General features: G+C 37.6%; 2 protein-coding genes across 3 annotated transcripts; one reads left to right on the plus strand and one right to left on the minus strand.

Annotated features, from left to right (window-relative positions):
- Positions 1–897: 897 nt before the first annotated feature.
- On the minus strand, positions 898–5,118 carry LOC147862618 (uncharacterized). Its single transcript, XM_087321589.1, has 6 exons — positions 4,997–5,118; positions 3,361–3,504; positions 2,974–3,046; positions 1,956–2,123; positions 1,620–1,718; positions 898–1,218 (listed from the first exon to the last, which is right to left on the minus strand). The coding sequence occupies exons 1-6, from the start codon at positions 5,038–5,040 to the stop codon at positions 1,111–1,113; spliced, it is 636 nt and encodes a 211-aa protein (XP_087177715.1). The 5' UTR covers positions 5,041–5,118; the 3' UTR covers positions 898–1,110.
- A 4,070-nt stretch (positions 5,119–9,188) lies between these two features.
- On the plus strand, positions 9,189–15,006 carry QS (quinolinate synthase). 2 transcript variants are annotated; one of them, XR_015529971.1, is made up of 8 exons: positions 9,189–10,064; positions 12,082–12,366; positions 12,768–12,986; positions 13,073–13,252; positions 13,719–14,225; positions 14,314–14,478; positions 14,605–14,795; positions 14,890–15,006. XR_015529971.1 is itself a non-coding variant. In XM_087321599.1 (7 exons), the coding sequence occupies exons 1-7, from the start codon at positions 9,234–9,236 to the stop codon at positions 14,662–14,664; spliced, it is 2,247 nt and encodes a 748-aa protein (XP_087177725.1). In that variant the 5' UTR covers positions 9,189–9,233; the 3' UTR covers positions 14,665–15,006. The 2 variants fall into 2 exon arrangements, 1 of the variants encoding a protein (XP_087177725.1); XM_087321599.1 differs by having other exon boundaries at positions 14,605–15,006.
- Positions 15,007–16,957: the final 1,951 nt, after the last annotated feature.

Consider the following 16,957-nt stretch of genomic DNA (forward strand, 5'->3'; position numbering starts at 1 on the left):
ATAAATAAAATATGTAGATGCTCCTGAAGAGAACTTTTCCTACATAAATAACAGTTAAAATATAAGGCACGTAAGCATTTATAATACTAGTTCCTTCTAATTTGAAGATTCAGGTCATTCCTTGCTCAAAGTGTTATTGCAAGATGTTTCCTTTATGGTCTATATCGTGTTAATGAGTTTCAGACTGAGTAGTACACAATTACAATTAAAAAAATGTAAATAGTCAAAATCATGAGTACCAAGACACAAAATCTATGATAAAAAAACGTATCACAATTAAGGTGTGGTGAACGCATTTACTAATTTTGTAGTAAGAGACTCTTTCTCCTCTCAACATCACGTACATATTTTCTCTTCTTCACTTATTTTTATTTTGCATTGTAATGACAGTGTTAAACTGTAACTGTGTACGTAAGACAAGCTGTCAGTGGGCTGTGGCTGCTGTTGCATTTAATTTTATTTTGCATCGTAATGACAGTGTTAAACTGTAAGTGTGTACGTAAGACAAACTGCCAGTGGGATGTGGCTGCTGTTGCATTCAATTGTGATAAAAGAATAACGGAGTATTGAAAATGCTAATTAGCTTGTAAAAGGACATGTAAAATGTGATCATACTTCGATCAATATCAGATTGAAAAAGGGCCTAGGAAAATGTTTGAAACCTGTCAAGGTAAAGCAAAATTAGCTAAAGCAAGTGTGAGATATACCCAAAAAGTATATGGAAACTTGACACCAAAGCAATGACTAGGTGTCAAGGAAACGAATCACTAAATCAATGAAGTGTGGAAACAGGATTTAATTTAAATTAAGAAACAGTCTACAATAAAGTGTTGTATGTCCAAGGTGGTAAATAAAAAAATGCAGGCATATTATGCGTTCAGTCAATGGACGACATGGTTAAATCCATGATGATACAGTTATAATATTGCAAAGATGGTAATACAATTCATTGCATACAATTGGTACATATATACTTGTGCTGAGTTCCAAACTAAATATACAAATATCAGTTGCAATCATATGTAACTGTTCTTGTGTACATCCCTCATCTTTTAATTCTCATCAATAGAACCATGATATGTGCTCTACATTTTGGTTTCTTTACCAAATTTAAAACAAAAGATGGCGACACCAATCGAGTCCTTTGAGTAACTCCTTCAGTGGTCCTGGTATTGGGAGGCCATCAATTGTGCTCTGTTTTGGTAAGACAACGAGCACCTGACAAATAGGTAAAACAATATTTTAAATAGATATCTTCACACAGAGCAGGCAACTCAAATATTCAAAACCCAACGTTTGATAAAGACATCAGAACGTTTTCATGTGCATAGAATTCTTGTTAACGAAAAATATGGCCAATCTTGGAAAATGGTTAGTTACTCAAGCTCTCACCCCAGTCATCGATTGCCACATATGGCAGTTGAAGCCCCCCCCCCCCTTAAGGGGAAAAGAAAAAGGTTTCTGATCTAGGAAACTAGCTTGAAAATTTACAGGCTTTTCATTAAAGCCTCTTCTCTATTGTAAATTTAATTTTTGTCTTGAAACATCAACTATATCAACAAAAACACCTGAAGGTCAGGTAACTCTAAATGACTATTTAGTGCCATGGCAATACTTACTGTAAGCTTTCTGCGACCCCAAATGAGAGCATCTCTATGTGATTTGTGGTATAGATCAATTCGATTTGGCCCCTTTATTGCACTACCCCTATCTTCAACCTGCAAATGTCAAAACATTATTTGTACATATGATGCATGGTATCCTATTATTCCCAGCAAATAGAATAGGACATGTTACATCATTATGGAGCAAAAGGGTGCACATATTTCCAAGCAATTAGTTTTTGTGCACATATTTCCAAGCATCATCACGCAAATATTTTTATCAAGAGACTCTTGACCAATCCCTATAGGGCCTTGAAACTGCTATATGATGATATTAGAGAGAGAGAATACCTGACCCCAACCATATCCAGGAATAAACATTTTTGTCCCAAATGGGTAATAGTCTGTATCTGCAGCAATTGTACCATGCCTAGGTAACAGCTTCCATGGAAACAATACACGTCCTAATAGCTTATGGTACTGCATCAAACTTAGTTCTGAAAAAATTGGTGGTCGAGCCTACATAAGAAACAAAGATCATTCAAATTTTGATAGAAACGAAAGATAGGTCAGTTTTTGCATCTCATTGTCAAAACCATTTTGCATTCAGTGAAGTTTCCTAGCTTTAAAGAGAATTCAAGTAATTTATAGGTCAGGAGGATTATCATGCCTGATTACACACTGAAATTGTCATAAAAAATTTGCAGGTCCAACAATATCCTTCTGAGCATATTTTGCTGCTTCTTTAACTTTTAGTTCAAAGAAATATAATGATGTCTGTCCATTATTTACCAGAGTATTCATAAACAGCCTCCATATATGAATGTAATACCTTTATTTTCAAAAATCAAACAATCTTGTTCTATTTTATACTTTTTATATTCTAAAACTAGAAAGAAAGTGTTCACTAAAATAGGTATTTCCATGTCTACATAAATAATTGAATATCTGTGCCTAAATATTTCAGGAAACATAGTGTAAGGCTTGCCATGAACCCATGCAGTAACTGCATTAATTTTGTGACATTAGAAATGGGTAAGAAGCTGCAGAGTACAAGGTTGTGAATAATTCTTTCCTAGACCAGCATAATTAGCCATTTGACCAAGAAATAGGTACCACCAATCCCTCCATAATATTAAAATATCAAAGAAGAATGAAAAAGGTGATTTCAAACTCCCTTCAGGTAGGTTATGAGTCAGTTTACATACTAATGAGCTCAACGAGTTTTTATGCATGGATGAGATATCATGTAATGTTATGATTGAAACTTGAATCTCATAGGTCACTATTGCCTCTATAGAGATGATAGTATAGTCTCATTTTTCTTAATTGAAGATATAAACGTCCATACAAACACACTTGAGCATACTTGTGCAGGATAACGTCCATTTGAAGTGAAACCATAATAAGGAGATCCCTCCAAAGTAGTGCCAATCCAATACCTACAAATATACAAGATATGATAAGAAAATATCTAAAAAGAAGTGTGCAATATGAGCTAACAAATATACCAAATATAGAGAGAGGAAGAAAGATGAAATTTGAAAGAAAGAAACCACATATAAAACTGCAAATGACAAAATGAATCATGTAAGAATGCAACATCATAGAGAGAGGAAGAAAGATGAAATTTGAAAGAAAGAAACCACATATAAAACTGCAAATGACAAAATGAATCATGTAAGAATGCAACATCGGTTAAGAAATTTATATAACATAGAGAATGAATCCGAAAACATAGATGAATTAGAAATACTTTGCAAAAAATGGAGTTCTCTTCCTTTCAATGTATCCTTTTCTTCGAGCACGAATCTTGAATGGCATCCATGATGAAGAAAACCCGAGATACAATGAAGACGGTAACAGCAAGCCCCACTCCCACTTACAACATTGTCCACAGCTGTAGGGTAAAATACCACAAATCCATGAATTAGAATGATACAAAAATAGGGAAAATCGCCAAAATCACCAAATGTTCCCCTTTATTTCCCTAGATGCCCCTAGGTTTTCATTATTTCCTGAAATTCCCTAGGTAAACCCCTGAAAGAGCATTGACCATATAGTTGCTCTTCACGGATCGAGCTAGGGAATTACAGGAAAACACAAAAACCTAGAGGCATCTGGTGAAATAAAGGAATGTTTGGGATGTTGCAGGGATTTTCTATAAAGATCAGTAAAGAGTAGAGATCGATGATTGAGGATACAAAAACACAAATTTCCTTTGGATTCATAGTGTATTCAGCAAGATAAACTATTGAGAGCATAACTCTTTGGATTTGGTATATCTTGAACCCTATAATTTGGTTTACACAAAATCCATGAATTTGGTTAATGCCAGTTAATGAGGAAATAAAAGCAACATAATTTCATTGGATCATTTTGATGTATATTCAGCCAAGACCAGTGAATGAGCAAATAACTCTATACTTCACGGCGAAGATCAATACCATTAACACAAAAAGCGCACAACTCTTTGGGTTCAGTGTAATATATATTTTGAGTTTGTTTCTATGGATTCACTTGTGTATGATGAAAAATAATGAATTAACTTATACAAAAATAATGGTGGTGAGCATATACACTCACATAATTAGTTGAGTTTGTTTTGTATTCAACAAATACCAACTATTGAGCACAAAAAAATGCGCAACCCCTTGGATTCATTGTGTATTCATTAACTACCATTAAGTAATAAAAAAATACATAATTTCTTTCATTTAATGTGTAACTTGAACCTAGTGTTTCATTGCATTTTGCACATTATTCTTTCAATTGCCTCTATATGTTGAAGCTTCTTCTTTGGACTCACAGTGTATATCTTGTTCCTTGAATCACTGTGATTCTGCTCCTTATCCTTAGTATTTTCATATTTTGTTGAACCTTAGTCTCCTTGGTCTTTGTATTTTGAAACTTGGTCTACACATTTTCAACCTAATTCCATGTGCTTTAAACTATCATTATTTGTATCTGAACGTATGTCTTAACTTGCTGAACCGTATCATAGTATTTTGATTGTTTTGTATGTGGAACCTATTTCTTTGTATTTTTAGCATGGCTCTGGATTCAGAGTAGTATATGTTATGTGTGTGTCTTTTGAAACTTCTTCTTTAAACTCACTATATATGTGTGTGTTAAACCTTACTCCTTGGATTCATTGTGTATATAATTGAGCCTTATTCTTCGCATTCACTGTATATATACTATTGAGCCTTATTTTCGGGGGATTTCACTTTTATTTGATATGAATTTCTATTGTTTGGTTCACTGTGTTTCCTGGACCTGTAAAAATAGATCTGATGTATATGTGTATACGCGCACGCGCACATGTATAGAACATTGAATTCCTGCGAAGGATGAATTCAATGGAAGGTATGATGCAGGAAGAAACATACCTGCAGTAAGCCGTGCATTCGATCTCTGTCTTGAAAGGAGGCATAGCGAGACGCTCGACGGATCGCACTGTTAGAGCTCCATGTTTTATCGATCGAGGAAGAAAGAAGAAACTAGAGATGTCTCTATGTGTTTTCTGGCTATTTCCCGAAATGCCCTTCTAATTTTTGGCCATTTCCGGGAATGCCCTTGGCCAATGGGAATGGGATCATGGCACCTGCCCCACATGGAGTGAGTAGCTCGCACATCTCATTGACGCTGCACAAGGGGGCTATTTCCCGAAATGCCCCTCTAATATTTTGCCATTCCCGGGAGTGCCCCTGGCCAATGGGAATGGGATCATGGCACCTACCCAAATGGAGTGAGTAGTTCACATCTCATTAAGGCTGCACAAGGGGTTATTTCCCGAAATGCCCCTGGCCAATGGGAATGGGATCACGACATCTACCCGGATGGAGTGAATAGCTCACATCTCATTGAGGCTGCAGAAGGGACACAATGACCCCATCCCCATCTCATTGAGTGCCCGCTTGCTTCTTCCAAGTGTTGACCGTGAGCACTTTGAGACAGTAGCATTGGAAAGTATGGGGCCATTCTTAGACTGAGAAAAAAGAAAAGAAGAAAAAAGTTACGGGCCTGAGTGCTTTAGAGTTCATTTTGCATGTGACCGTGATCATTTATTGCTTTTTTTCTTTTCTCCTTCTTTTGTTAAAATGTTACCCTTTTATTTTACCATGCGGTGGTTCTTTCGAAGAAGCGAAAGAAAGAAAAGGCATGCTTTTTCCTTCCTATCACTAGCTTTGTTCTCCTCACACATTTGTAGAATGCGATACATACATTGTGGTATTTAAGATTGATGCCAGTGTCTATTCCATAAGGGGCTTGGACCATTGCATTGTCGCGAATACATGAAGAGCGAGTGTGTTTGGGTCTCTCATTGTCGTGAAGTATTGGAGAATGGTGAAGCCATGTAGAGTGAAATGGCATTACCACACCCATGGGAAGAAAGCAAGGCCACCTGACATCAGCCACAACTTGCTCCATCCATATCCCCCCTCTCCCGAATCCCCTCAAAAAAAGAAAGAGTGCAGGAGAAGCAAACGAGCTCATGTAAAGGGATTACTTGCCATATCAAACTAACTAAGAAGCATCACAAGCTCAAGTTGAGACTCGATCACAATAGTGAAATCAAGTTTAGGCATGTAATTGGGTTGGAGACGAGCCAACATGTGTAATTTTACCTCTTTGATTTTTATCTTTATCTAGTGCTTGTACATTTTCATTTCTTGAATACATAGCGAGAACAAACTATAAAATGGATATCCTTCCATTGCTTTTTTGGGAGTCTAAAATATACTTATTTTTTCTCACCCACTCATTTTCTCTCCTTGAATAGTCTACAAAATTACATAACAAAATTAAACCATATAGAATGTGGTTTGTATTTCAAGAGTATTTCTCAAATGACTCTACTTATAACATGTTTTCCGTACACGTGACACTAGTGTAGATTTATGGATACCAATGAAGGTAGAAACATAATTGGTAAACACAATTTTTTTGATGTGCCTTATGGCATCCTTTTGAATCATTATACAAAACAAAACAAAGGAAGGTATCAATGACAACTTGCCCACCGTTAATCACCGAAGAAACTCTTTTATACAAAATTGATTTAAGATTATCATCCTATGTCTAAAACTCAATGCCATCTTGCACATCGTCTAACATATTTGCCATGTAACCAATAACTTCACAGCCACCTGGACTAATTAACAACATTTAAACCATTGGGTAGTATTAACATAGTTGCATTGTGGTTGTACAAACCTTTTCTATGAAATAACCAATCATTTCACCGAGTGTTGAGTTCCTAGAAGATACCTTATCCCAAGGTTTTTTAATCAAATGTATTGTATCTCTTTAAGAATGATTGACTTTAATATTTAGGAGTTCCACGTAATGAAATAAATTATGTCTCAAATATTTATTCAAGTAAAGGTTCCCATTTGGTCACCTCATTGTTTTTAATATTTGTCCTCGTTTATATTCATGATTTATTGCTTTTTCATAGAAAGGGACTACTGGGCAGTGTGCATGGCAACAAAATGCATCACATTGTGAAGAACACATAACAAAGTAGCCACCAAATGGAACTTCTTATTGTTTGTTTAATTTATTTTGCTCATTCTTATGTGAATTCATTGTCATATTATAACAATAATTGATGTGTAACCTCGGATAATCATACAAGGATTATAATAGAACGTCATGTATTCTTGATCAATCATGCACGGATGGTCCAATTACCCAAATGCAAGTTCATGTATATCATACAAGGATTATAATGGAAGGTCGTGTATTTTTGGGTCAATTGCACAAAAATTGTCCAAGTACCCAATGCAAGTTCATGTAGCCCATTACTAATCACATAGAGATGGTCTAAATGCTCAATGCAATGTCGCATTGCATTATACATATATACAAAGTCTATATCATTGCAATGTAGTGGAAACTATTCGCCTTTGTGTGCATTACGTTTTGATTTGAATATAAAGGTCCACATAACTTAGAACACGCTACAATCACTCAATAAATGGCAATAAAACACTAAGGAATATTGGATGTCACCTAAAAGATTATGCCACAGGCAAAAGATATGGTTTTTGTCCAAGAGTAGATACAATGTTGGATGAACATGTTTAAAAAAATGTATAGGCACTATTGGTAGTGATGATTGCAATCCCTTTTTTTGACTTTTTAAGGGTATGGACTTCTCTTTTGAATGTTCAATATAACCAATCTTTAGACAAGAGGGAAAACTTAATGTTGCCATGGACTCACTCTTTTAATATTGATGACAATTACGGACTTTAGTCTCATTACTAGGAACAATTATTTTGCTGTAATTCACGAATGTAGAATATGGTACGAGTCACAAAAACAGCATGCATGGAAAATTCTCGTGGTGAAAATTATATATTCAGTGTAAAGGAAACACTAAATAATATGTTTCTCCTTTCGTATGTAGATAATTTGTCATAGAAAAGAATGTACGTACAAATGACTTATTCCTTTTATTTACTGTGAAAATTGGCGTTTTCTTATCCATTTCAATGAAACAAATGAAAAGGGGATAAAAAAGCAAATAGCATCGTAACAACGTTCGACAATTTGACATACAAATCTATAAGTATGTACACAAGCATAAAAAATAAATAATGATAATGTTAAGTCGAGCATATGAATAGTCACCCTCTCACAATGATTGGTTCACGTAAAGCGAAAAGGAAGGGGCCATGGAAAAGGGCAGGGGCTTCTTAGATTGCGAGAGAGGAAAAAGTGAAGGGATTGCAATCTACAATTTCTCGTCTAACGAAACTCTTTTGTTGTTATGTGTGTAAGATTCTCGGGATGAGATTCAACCTCAAATCGTCTCATGCACTTTTGTTAATGGATCATAGTGCTGCGTGCAATTATTTTGCAAACCTTTGTGGATGGAAAGGACTTGAAAAAAAACAAAGAGTATATACACCTTTATACCCTAAAATTTCATTATCCCGAGCGAATGAATCGAGTCTATCTTATTTGAGGCAGTCGAGAGAAAGATACTCAATACTCATGGAGTATGTATGTGAGGCAAAACATGCCACGCACCAATTTCTGATCATTCGAGGGATTAAGCTCGGAGGATCCTTTTCGAGATAATAAAAAAATAGAGAACATATAATATGGAATAGGTTCACATGAAATATGTCTCAAATGGTAGATTCTTTTGTATCGATTGATGATAAGTATTGGCAGGTATTACATATGTACATACTCGATTGATAGTTGTCTAAGAAATGCGGACAACTGACAACCATTGGACTGATACATAATCCCATGCAAGCAAACATACATCGATAGAGCATCTGAATTTTCTCGAGCAGAGATTGCCCGCTGGGCTTAGGAGGCTGGACGAGTATTTATACATATACATGTACGTATATGTCTACCGTATACGTATACATATACGCATATATGTATATGTACTTAGAACAAAAATAGAAAGGGGCAGGGCAGAGCAGAGTAGGCGCTACTTCTACAAATTTTCTGGTTTTTAGAAGAAGAAGATTTTCCATCTCCATCTCCATCTCCATTTCTTCCGTGTCTTCTTGTCTCTGTCTCTGCAGTCAATCTGATCCCCTTCGCCCATACCTAGTCTCTCTCTCTCTCTCCCTCTCTTTCTCCACGACCATGGCTATGGCGGCCGCCGTAGCTTCTTCCCTATCCTCTATTACAGTCAGAGAGGTCCCTGGGCCAGCCTCATCCTTAGCATCAGCGTCGTTTTCCACCACCACCTCCTCCTCCTCCTCCTCCTCCTCCTCCTCCTCCTCCTTGCTCCGCCATAGCTCCACTATCTCAAGCTTGAGCTCGATTCTCTTCCAGACCCAGCACCACTCCTTTCACAAAAACGGCCCATACTATCCCCGCGCTTCTCCGACCCTGCCTTGTACACCTTGGGTCGCCACCGCCTCCAGGTCAGCATCCTCTGCCGCCGTTTCCGGGTCCACCGCCACCGCCCCGAAAGACCGGCTCTTGGCCCTTGTCTCTGACCTTAAATCGATCCGGGATCCCCGGGAGCGCACCTCCACCCTCCTCCAATACGCGGCTTCTCTGCCCCCTCTCCCGGCCTCTCTCCACACGGCCGAGAACCGTGTCATGGGTTGCACTGCCCGCGTTTGGCTCGCCGCCCAATTGGGCCCCGATGGCCTCATGCACTTCTGGGCAGACTCCGACTCGGAGATCACTAAAGGCTTCTGTGCTGTCCTCATCCACGCCCTTGACATGTGTCGCCCCGAAGACATTATGGCAGCGACACTCGATGGAACAACTATCACAGGTCTAGGGTTGGGATTGTTCACACCTTCGAGGTCCAATACTTGGTACAATGTGCTTCTCGCGATGCAGAAACGCACCCGGGTTGAGGTTGCACGGTCTCAAGGGAAGAAAGATGTGGAGCTCTTCCCTTCTTTATTGATTTCAGCTGATGATATAGTCGCACAAGGTAGCTTTGCACTGGCTCAGGTTAGTGTTTGTTGTTCCTCATTCAATTCTTTTTGACATGTTTGTGGGTGTATTTCTCTATGTGGTGATATGAGGTGTGTGTTTGAAAATCGGTAGTTTCTCTATTAGACAGATAAAAAGGCTACTAGCGTCCATAGGAAGGCCCAAATAGGCTCTACGTGGGCCAAATAATGTGTGTTTTCTTAGAAAAAGCTATGGGCTGTGTGTTTGTCTGCCCAATATAGAGGTTAACTAGGATGGAAGGGCCCTCAAGAGTGAATTATACAGGTCCCTGACATGAAGTTATGTGGTGTTTCTATAAAGTTTTTCTCTGCCCCATAATGTATTCAGAGGATCATAACTTCTACACGAGGGAAGTGGAAGTGTTATTGAATTGCATGCAAGGAGTGAGTTTTAAGGGTTTTCTAGAGGAAGATATGGGATATGTCTATTCAAGGTATTTCTCTACCTCATGTAGAAGATCCTCATTTCTTTCCCCCAGTGAATAGGGTATTAGTACGAAACATGTTACTTGTTGGTGCACCACTTTCGTGGAGAAAAGAGTTTGTGTTGATCGATTGCTAGCATGTATAGGAAAGCAAACAAATAGGATACTAAAGGTTTGGGGTTCCAGTGCTGACATAGGGCAAGAAAAATTAATCAGGAAGATTAATGTTGGGAACATCAATTGATTTATGAAGTTCATATTAGGGTCAAGCATGAGGGTTGTAACAAGAGAAGTTCTGTTATAAATAAGTAGTTGTAGATTTTACTCCAAATCCAGGAAGCTCTTCTGGTGTATATAATCTCTGAGCTTTAGAAGGCTCATATGTTCATAAGATAGATTTGAGCCAGTTGTAATAGGTTGCTGTACAACTTCCAGTCTATCTTTTATAAGCCAGCTGAATTTATATCCAATGTCCATTGTCATCCTTGTTGGATGGAAAGGTTGAGTTTTATAGTGACGTAAGTCACCGTTTATGTTAATAATAGCTGATGCTCCAAATTTTATTCAATGGATCAAAATTTCTCTTGCATTCCCATGTTTTGAAGGCTCTAGAGGATAATGTGCCATCCTAGTCTATCATTGAGCTTATCAAAATCATCTGATAAAATGAGTATATTTCCCCCAGTTGTTAGCCAGATCCTTTGATGAACCCGTTTTGATGATGACCTGGTCCTGTGCGTCATCTTCAATTGGCTGTGATGCGCCATTACAAAGGCTGAGAGGAGATTATTTCTGCTCTATATTTTTTATGTTTTCAAGAAGAAAAACCATGTCTGAGATGTCCCACCATTATTTGGGGATCGTTTGGCTTGGATACTTAAGTTCTGAATCCAGATGGATGTGAGTCGTGTGGGTGAGAGAAACTAGATCTGAATGTTCCCCATGTGCCTACCTTGGATTCAGAAATGATGCCTTCCAATACCTTGCATCTATTGGCTTGAATGCATAATCCACTTCTCTCAGCTCACAACCCATGGTTGTGATCCTATTGTGCTTTGAAGAGAATAGTCATTCTTCTTGTCATTTTTATGTTCTTGTTAATATCAGCATCTATATATGTTCAATTTAAGTTGGGTTAGGAATATTTTGAATTAATTTCATCTTGATATGCTTTATATTTATCTCAGCTACCTCAGGAGTATACTCTAGTATGTGTATATCTAGGAATATACCTAGGAAAAAAGCATTCTGTACGGTTTCCTGCTGTACCTGCAAATTTGGCCCTTTCCTTGAAAGCACTTATATTAGAATTTCCCTTAGCATGCCTTGGTGTGTATTCACTAGGTAATGATTCTTTGTCCTTAAAAAAGAGAGAGCCAATATTAAGATCAGTAAACGTTGTGATAGTGAAGAGGCAATAATTGAGGACTGCTAAAGGCATCTCCTTTGCATGGTAGAAGGATGGTGGGCCCTTTCTTCGAGAGGAATTATGCATAAATTTGAGCCCTTCTTTATTTGGTGGAAATTTTAATTGTGCCAATGTAAATCTGTTCTAACATTTGGTATCATCTCTTGTTTTGTTTTTTCCAGGTAAAATATCTGCGTCCAGATCAGCTGAAGGTAAATGAATTAGTCGACGTGTTGCAGCAGAAGCAGATTGGTGTTGTGGCACACTTCTACATGGATCCTGAAGTGCAGGGCGTCCTTGCTGCAGCTAAGGACTCATGGCCACATATTCATATTTCTGACTCTTTAGTTATGGCAGACCGAGCTGTAAAGATGGCTGATGCTGGCTGTAAGCATATTGCCGTTCTAGGTGTGGACTTCATGTCGGAGAATGTGCGTGCCATATTAGACAAGGCTGGTCATGAGAAGGTAAGGGCCATCTCATCCATCCTACATTCACGGTTACGATTTACTATTGTATAGGTGCTAGATCGTGGAAAGTGTAACTGTAAAGCCATTTTTTGGAGCAAGCTGTTAGTGAGCATGATCTCTAGTTAAAAATATGAAGATATTTTCTAATGAACCAATATCAGACTCATAGCTTGATTTGAACCCATAACCTTAAGGTTGCAAACCTGAGCGTGGCTTCTAAAACCATCATCTAAATAAATAATTTTTATAAATAAATATGTAAAGTTTTAATGACGTAAACTTGTGAATCTATATGCAAATATTGGTTAGACCAAGAACAAAATGTCTTTTTTGATGTATAAAGCAATGCTTGCATATTTTGATTGGGCATATACTGCTGGTTTTTTCGGTTTCTTTAGGTTGATGTGTATCGAATGTCTAGTGAACGCATAGGCTGCTCTTTGGCTGAAGCTGCCGAGGACATCAAATATCTGAAGTTTCTGGAAGAGGCGTCTGAGAATGTTCCTGCCCTTCATGTTATTTATATTAACACTTCATTGGAGACAAAAGCAAAAGCAAATGCGATTGTACCTACTATTACTTGCACTTCTTCTAATGTTGTGCCAACCGTTTTGCAGGTAGCTAGGAACAACGAACTTAAAAAATGTGTTTTAAGTTCGGAAGTAATTTGATCTTATCTAACATAGGTCCTTGTGATTGTCAGGCTTTTGCTCAGGTTCCCAATGTTAGTGTGTGGTATGGTCCGGATTCCTATATGGGTGCAAATCTAGCTGCAATGTTTCGTCAGATGTCAGATATGCTGGATGATGAAATTGCTGCTGTGCATCCTTTGCACAATAAGGAATCAATTCGTTCTCTTCTACCAAGGTTACACTACTATCGTGTAAGTAATAATTCGCCCTTTCGGTTACATTACCATCAGAGAAATGAGAGCACTGTATACCTCAATATATATCCACTTGATTACGCACTAGCATTCTCAATATCTAAAGTTGAACTTGGAACATTGGGATTTACCACTGGTCACCATTGATCATGTACTCATCATGAAAGTTTCTAAATTTTCGAGGGCAATTCAAGGTGTCCATTCATCAATTAAGATGTATTGTTCCTTGCATAAACTTATAAAAGTTTAATCGCTTGCTGTGGCCATGTTTCTAATGTATGGGCAAGTTAATAGGTTTTCATGGTTGAGGGGTTCACCATATCTCTGATAAGTTGTTAAATTTCACATGGGCTGTGCCATTGCTGCATTTGGATGTTCACCACCATTTCCTTAGTTAATCATTTTTAGTGTAAAAATGAGGGTATTGTATAGAGTTTTAACAATTTCATTCTATTATGTGCAGGCTGGTGCCTGCATCGTGCACGATTTGTTTGGGCATGAAGTAGTGTCCCGTGTTCGGAATGCTTATTCCGATGCTTTCTTGACAGCACACTTTGAGGTACCTGGAGAAATGTTTTCTCTTGCCATGGAAGCTAAGCAAAGAGGAATGGGAGTTGTTGGATCCACACAGAATATTCTTGACTTCATAACCTACCATGTGAAGGAAGCCATGGCCCAGAATTTTGATGAAAAGCTTCAATTCATCCTAGGCACGGAGTCAGGAATGGTTACTGCAATTGTTGGGGCTGTTCAAAAACTTCTTGAAAAAGGGAAACTGGAAGGAAAAGAAAGCAAAATCAATGTGGAAATCGTCTTTCCTGTCTCGTCGGAAGCTATAGCGGAAGTCCCTTCATCTTCATCTTCATCTCAGGATGAAAGTAGTCTTGTTAAGTTATCAATTGTTCCTGGAGTTTCCTCTGGGGAAGGTTGTTCTATCAGTGGTGGATGTGCTTCATGCCCCTATATGAAGGTGAAGCACGAAATTTTAAGATCCTTTTTCTACTGTAATAGTGTAAGTGTATAATTCTTTAGACTAATCATCCCCCATCTTGTTATAGATGAACACCCTCGATGCTTTGTTAAGAGTTTGCCACCTTATAGCTACACCAATGGAGCATGCACTGGATTCCCAACATGCGTGCCGATTCAACACAAATAGTGTTGCAGGAGCATCTGTTGCAGACCTTGGGTGTGAACCCATCCTTAGCATGCGCTATTTTCAGGTGTGCACCTATTTTGTGAAACAATGATAATAGATTACACCATTAAGTACAACGACTTTTGTCTTATCTTTACTCAAGTCGATGGAGACAAAGATTAACTTCTGCTTTCTTCTTCTGCTGGTTCAGTCACATGGTAGTTTGCCGCAAGAATTGGTTGATCAAATATTGAGAAAAAAGAGAAGATGATTGCATCATGGAAGATATTCCATTGTATTATAATACGATGAAGACAGGCGGTCTTTTAACCTTCGATTTTTTGGTTTGAGTGGGTGTTTAGAAGAATGGTAAAACAGAATCAGTTTGATCCCAACTAAAAGGTATCACCTATCTTTGATTTTTCTTTTTTTTGAGTTTACAGAAATCAATTGTAATAAAATCTGATGTATGGAGAGATCTGGTTTTGCTTTGCAGCACAAATATACCATTGTATTTTATCTGGAGTTTGTGATACCAAGTAATAAGATAAAGAGGCATGTGGGTTAATATTGTATTTTCTTACAAAGTTTAATTTAAAGAATTGTCTGAATGTATTTTCTCTTTTAATGTAAAATGATGTATAGGTCTCCTCCTATTTCTCTTCTTGGTCATTTTTTGTTCACAATATTTATGTACTAACACATCATCTGAAGACTAGTTATAAATTTCTTAAGTAATTTCAAAACTCTGTTATTATTTTTTGTAGTGAATTCTATTGATAAATGAATCTGATCAAGGAGTCACTGTCACAGTAGAGAGCCATCAAGACTGCAAAGCACATATCCCATGATTGGATCAACTTGACCACTTAAGTCTCTTATTTATAATAGCTCTTGTTACAAACACATATTTTAGACTGAAACAGCATTTTGGAAGAGGCAAAGAACTTCATCTGCAAGCATGCGATCCTAGTTGGCCTGAAGAATTCACGTAACCTTGCCAAAATGGAAGTCACACATCAGAGATATTGCATGCCTTCAGTCGACCGAGCATTGAAAGAACAAAAGAAGCTACTTATTGTGATGTTTGAGTCATCTTTGATGGCAAGCCCATTGCGTAGAAACTCTTGATTCATGGATATAATTCGGGGAGATTTAACATTGTAATTAATCGTTTTGCCAGTGGATCTTTAGACACAAGTGATGAATTGAGATATTGTGATGACGAGTCATTGAGATATTGAGACACAAGAGTTTGAGGGGTGTCTCTAAGCATATGGTTGTTAGTAGGAGACTCAGGTGTGTGCACCTCAAAATTTTTATGAGAAGGAACTACAAGCGACAAGCTCAGAAATCATTTAGAGAGTTAGACAACATATGGAACTCACACTTTACAATGGAAGGGTTGAGACAACTGAACATGATACCTCCCTAGTGGTATTGTATTAAGGGGGCACTTATATGGCTTTTTTATGTAGCGAAGACCATTATAATACCTCCACCACTCATTTGTCCCAAATGCGTACGTGAGTATATGCACCTTAAACCATTTTATGAGAAGGAACTACAAAGTACTAGCTATGAGCTCGGAAATAATTTATAGAGACTACATAAACAAACTAGACATATGGGTCTCCAACATTACCATGGTAGGGTAGAGCCTAGATGCATATGAACCTCCCTATTGTATTGTATGGGACCACTTATATGGCTTTTTAAATCCATTATATACCTCCACCATTTATTTGTCCCAAACGTGTATGGGAATCTGTATATAACATCTATTGTAATTCTTTAACTTCACTTGTCAAATTACAATGCAAGTAAAATTCTCTGACATCAACTTCACAAAGCTATACGCACCAAACATTTCACTTTGGTTTCAAAGGTCATATTTCATCTTTTTGATGAAATAAAATCTTTCTTTTTTTAGTGAAAAACAAAGAGTTATACTAAATGGAGCTCTCCACCTTTAGTTCCAAATCTACTCTCTACAAGTGTTTCGGAAAGGAAACAACAAAAAAAGAAGGGACTTGGCTTTGAAAACCTAATGACGACGTGCTTGAATCAACTCTACACCCAGCTAGATGCTTATGGCAAGAGGTTAAAGCACTACAATCTGCAGTACCTCCTCTCAATCCTAGGTCCTTCGGGTTAACCATCTCCTACTACCTATAGGTGGCATAGTCTTCACAACTCTATAAACGAAAATTTCAGGAGTGTTGTTATGACTCATCACCACACAGGTAGTGGGACATGCTATATTCTCAATCTACTAAGGAAAGCATTTCGAGTTGCTCCAACAAACAAGGTTCCCACAACAAATACAAAAGCATCAAATACTCTCTCTCTACATTGCTTTCTTGTAGGTATAAATGGATAGCATTTGCAATTCAGTTTGAATAATTCTCTCAAAATGGTTTGCTACAAACTAGAATGTCTTACACATACAATCATTATTGGAAAACGGTGCTCTATCACAAATAAGATTATACATACTCATCTTGTTACCTGTTGGGATTTTAGGTTGCACATAGGCACGTATATAATAGAGATTGAATGGA

The sequence above is a fragment of the Azolla caroliniana genome, unplaced genomic scaffold (genome assembly GCF_043228905.1).
Source record: "Azolla caroliniana isolate FFs.n. ecotype wild unplaced genomic scaffold, voAzoCaro1.0.p SCAF_6, whole genome shotgun sequence".
NCBI lineage: Eukaryota > Viridiplantae > Streptophyta > Polypodiopsida > Salviniales > Salviniaceae > Azolla > Azolla caroliniana.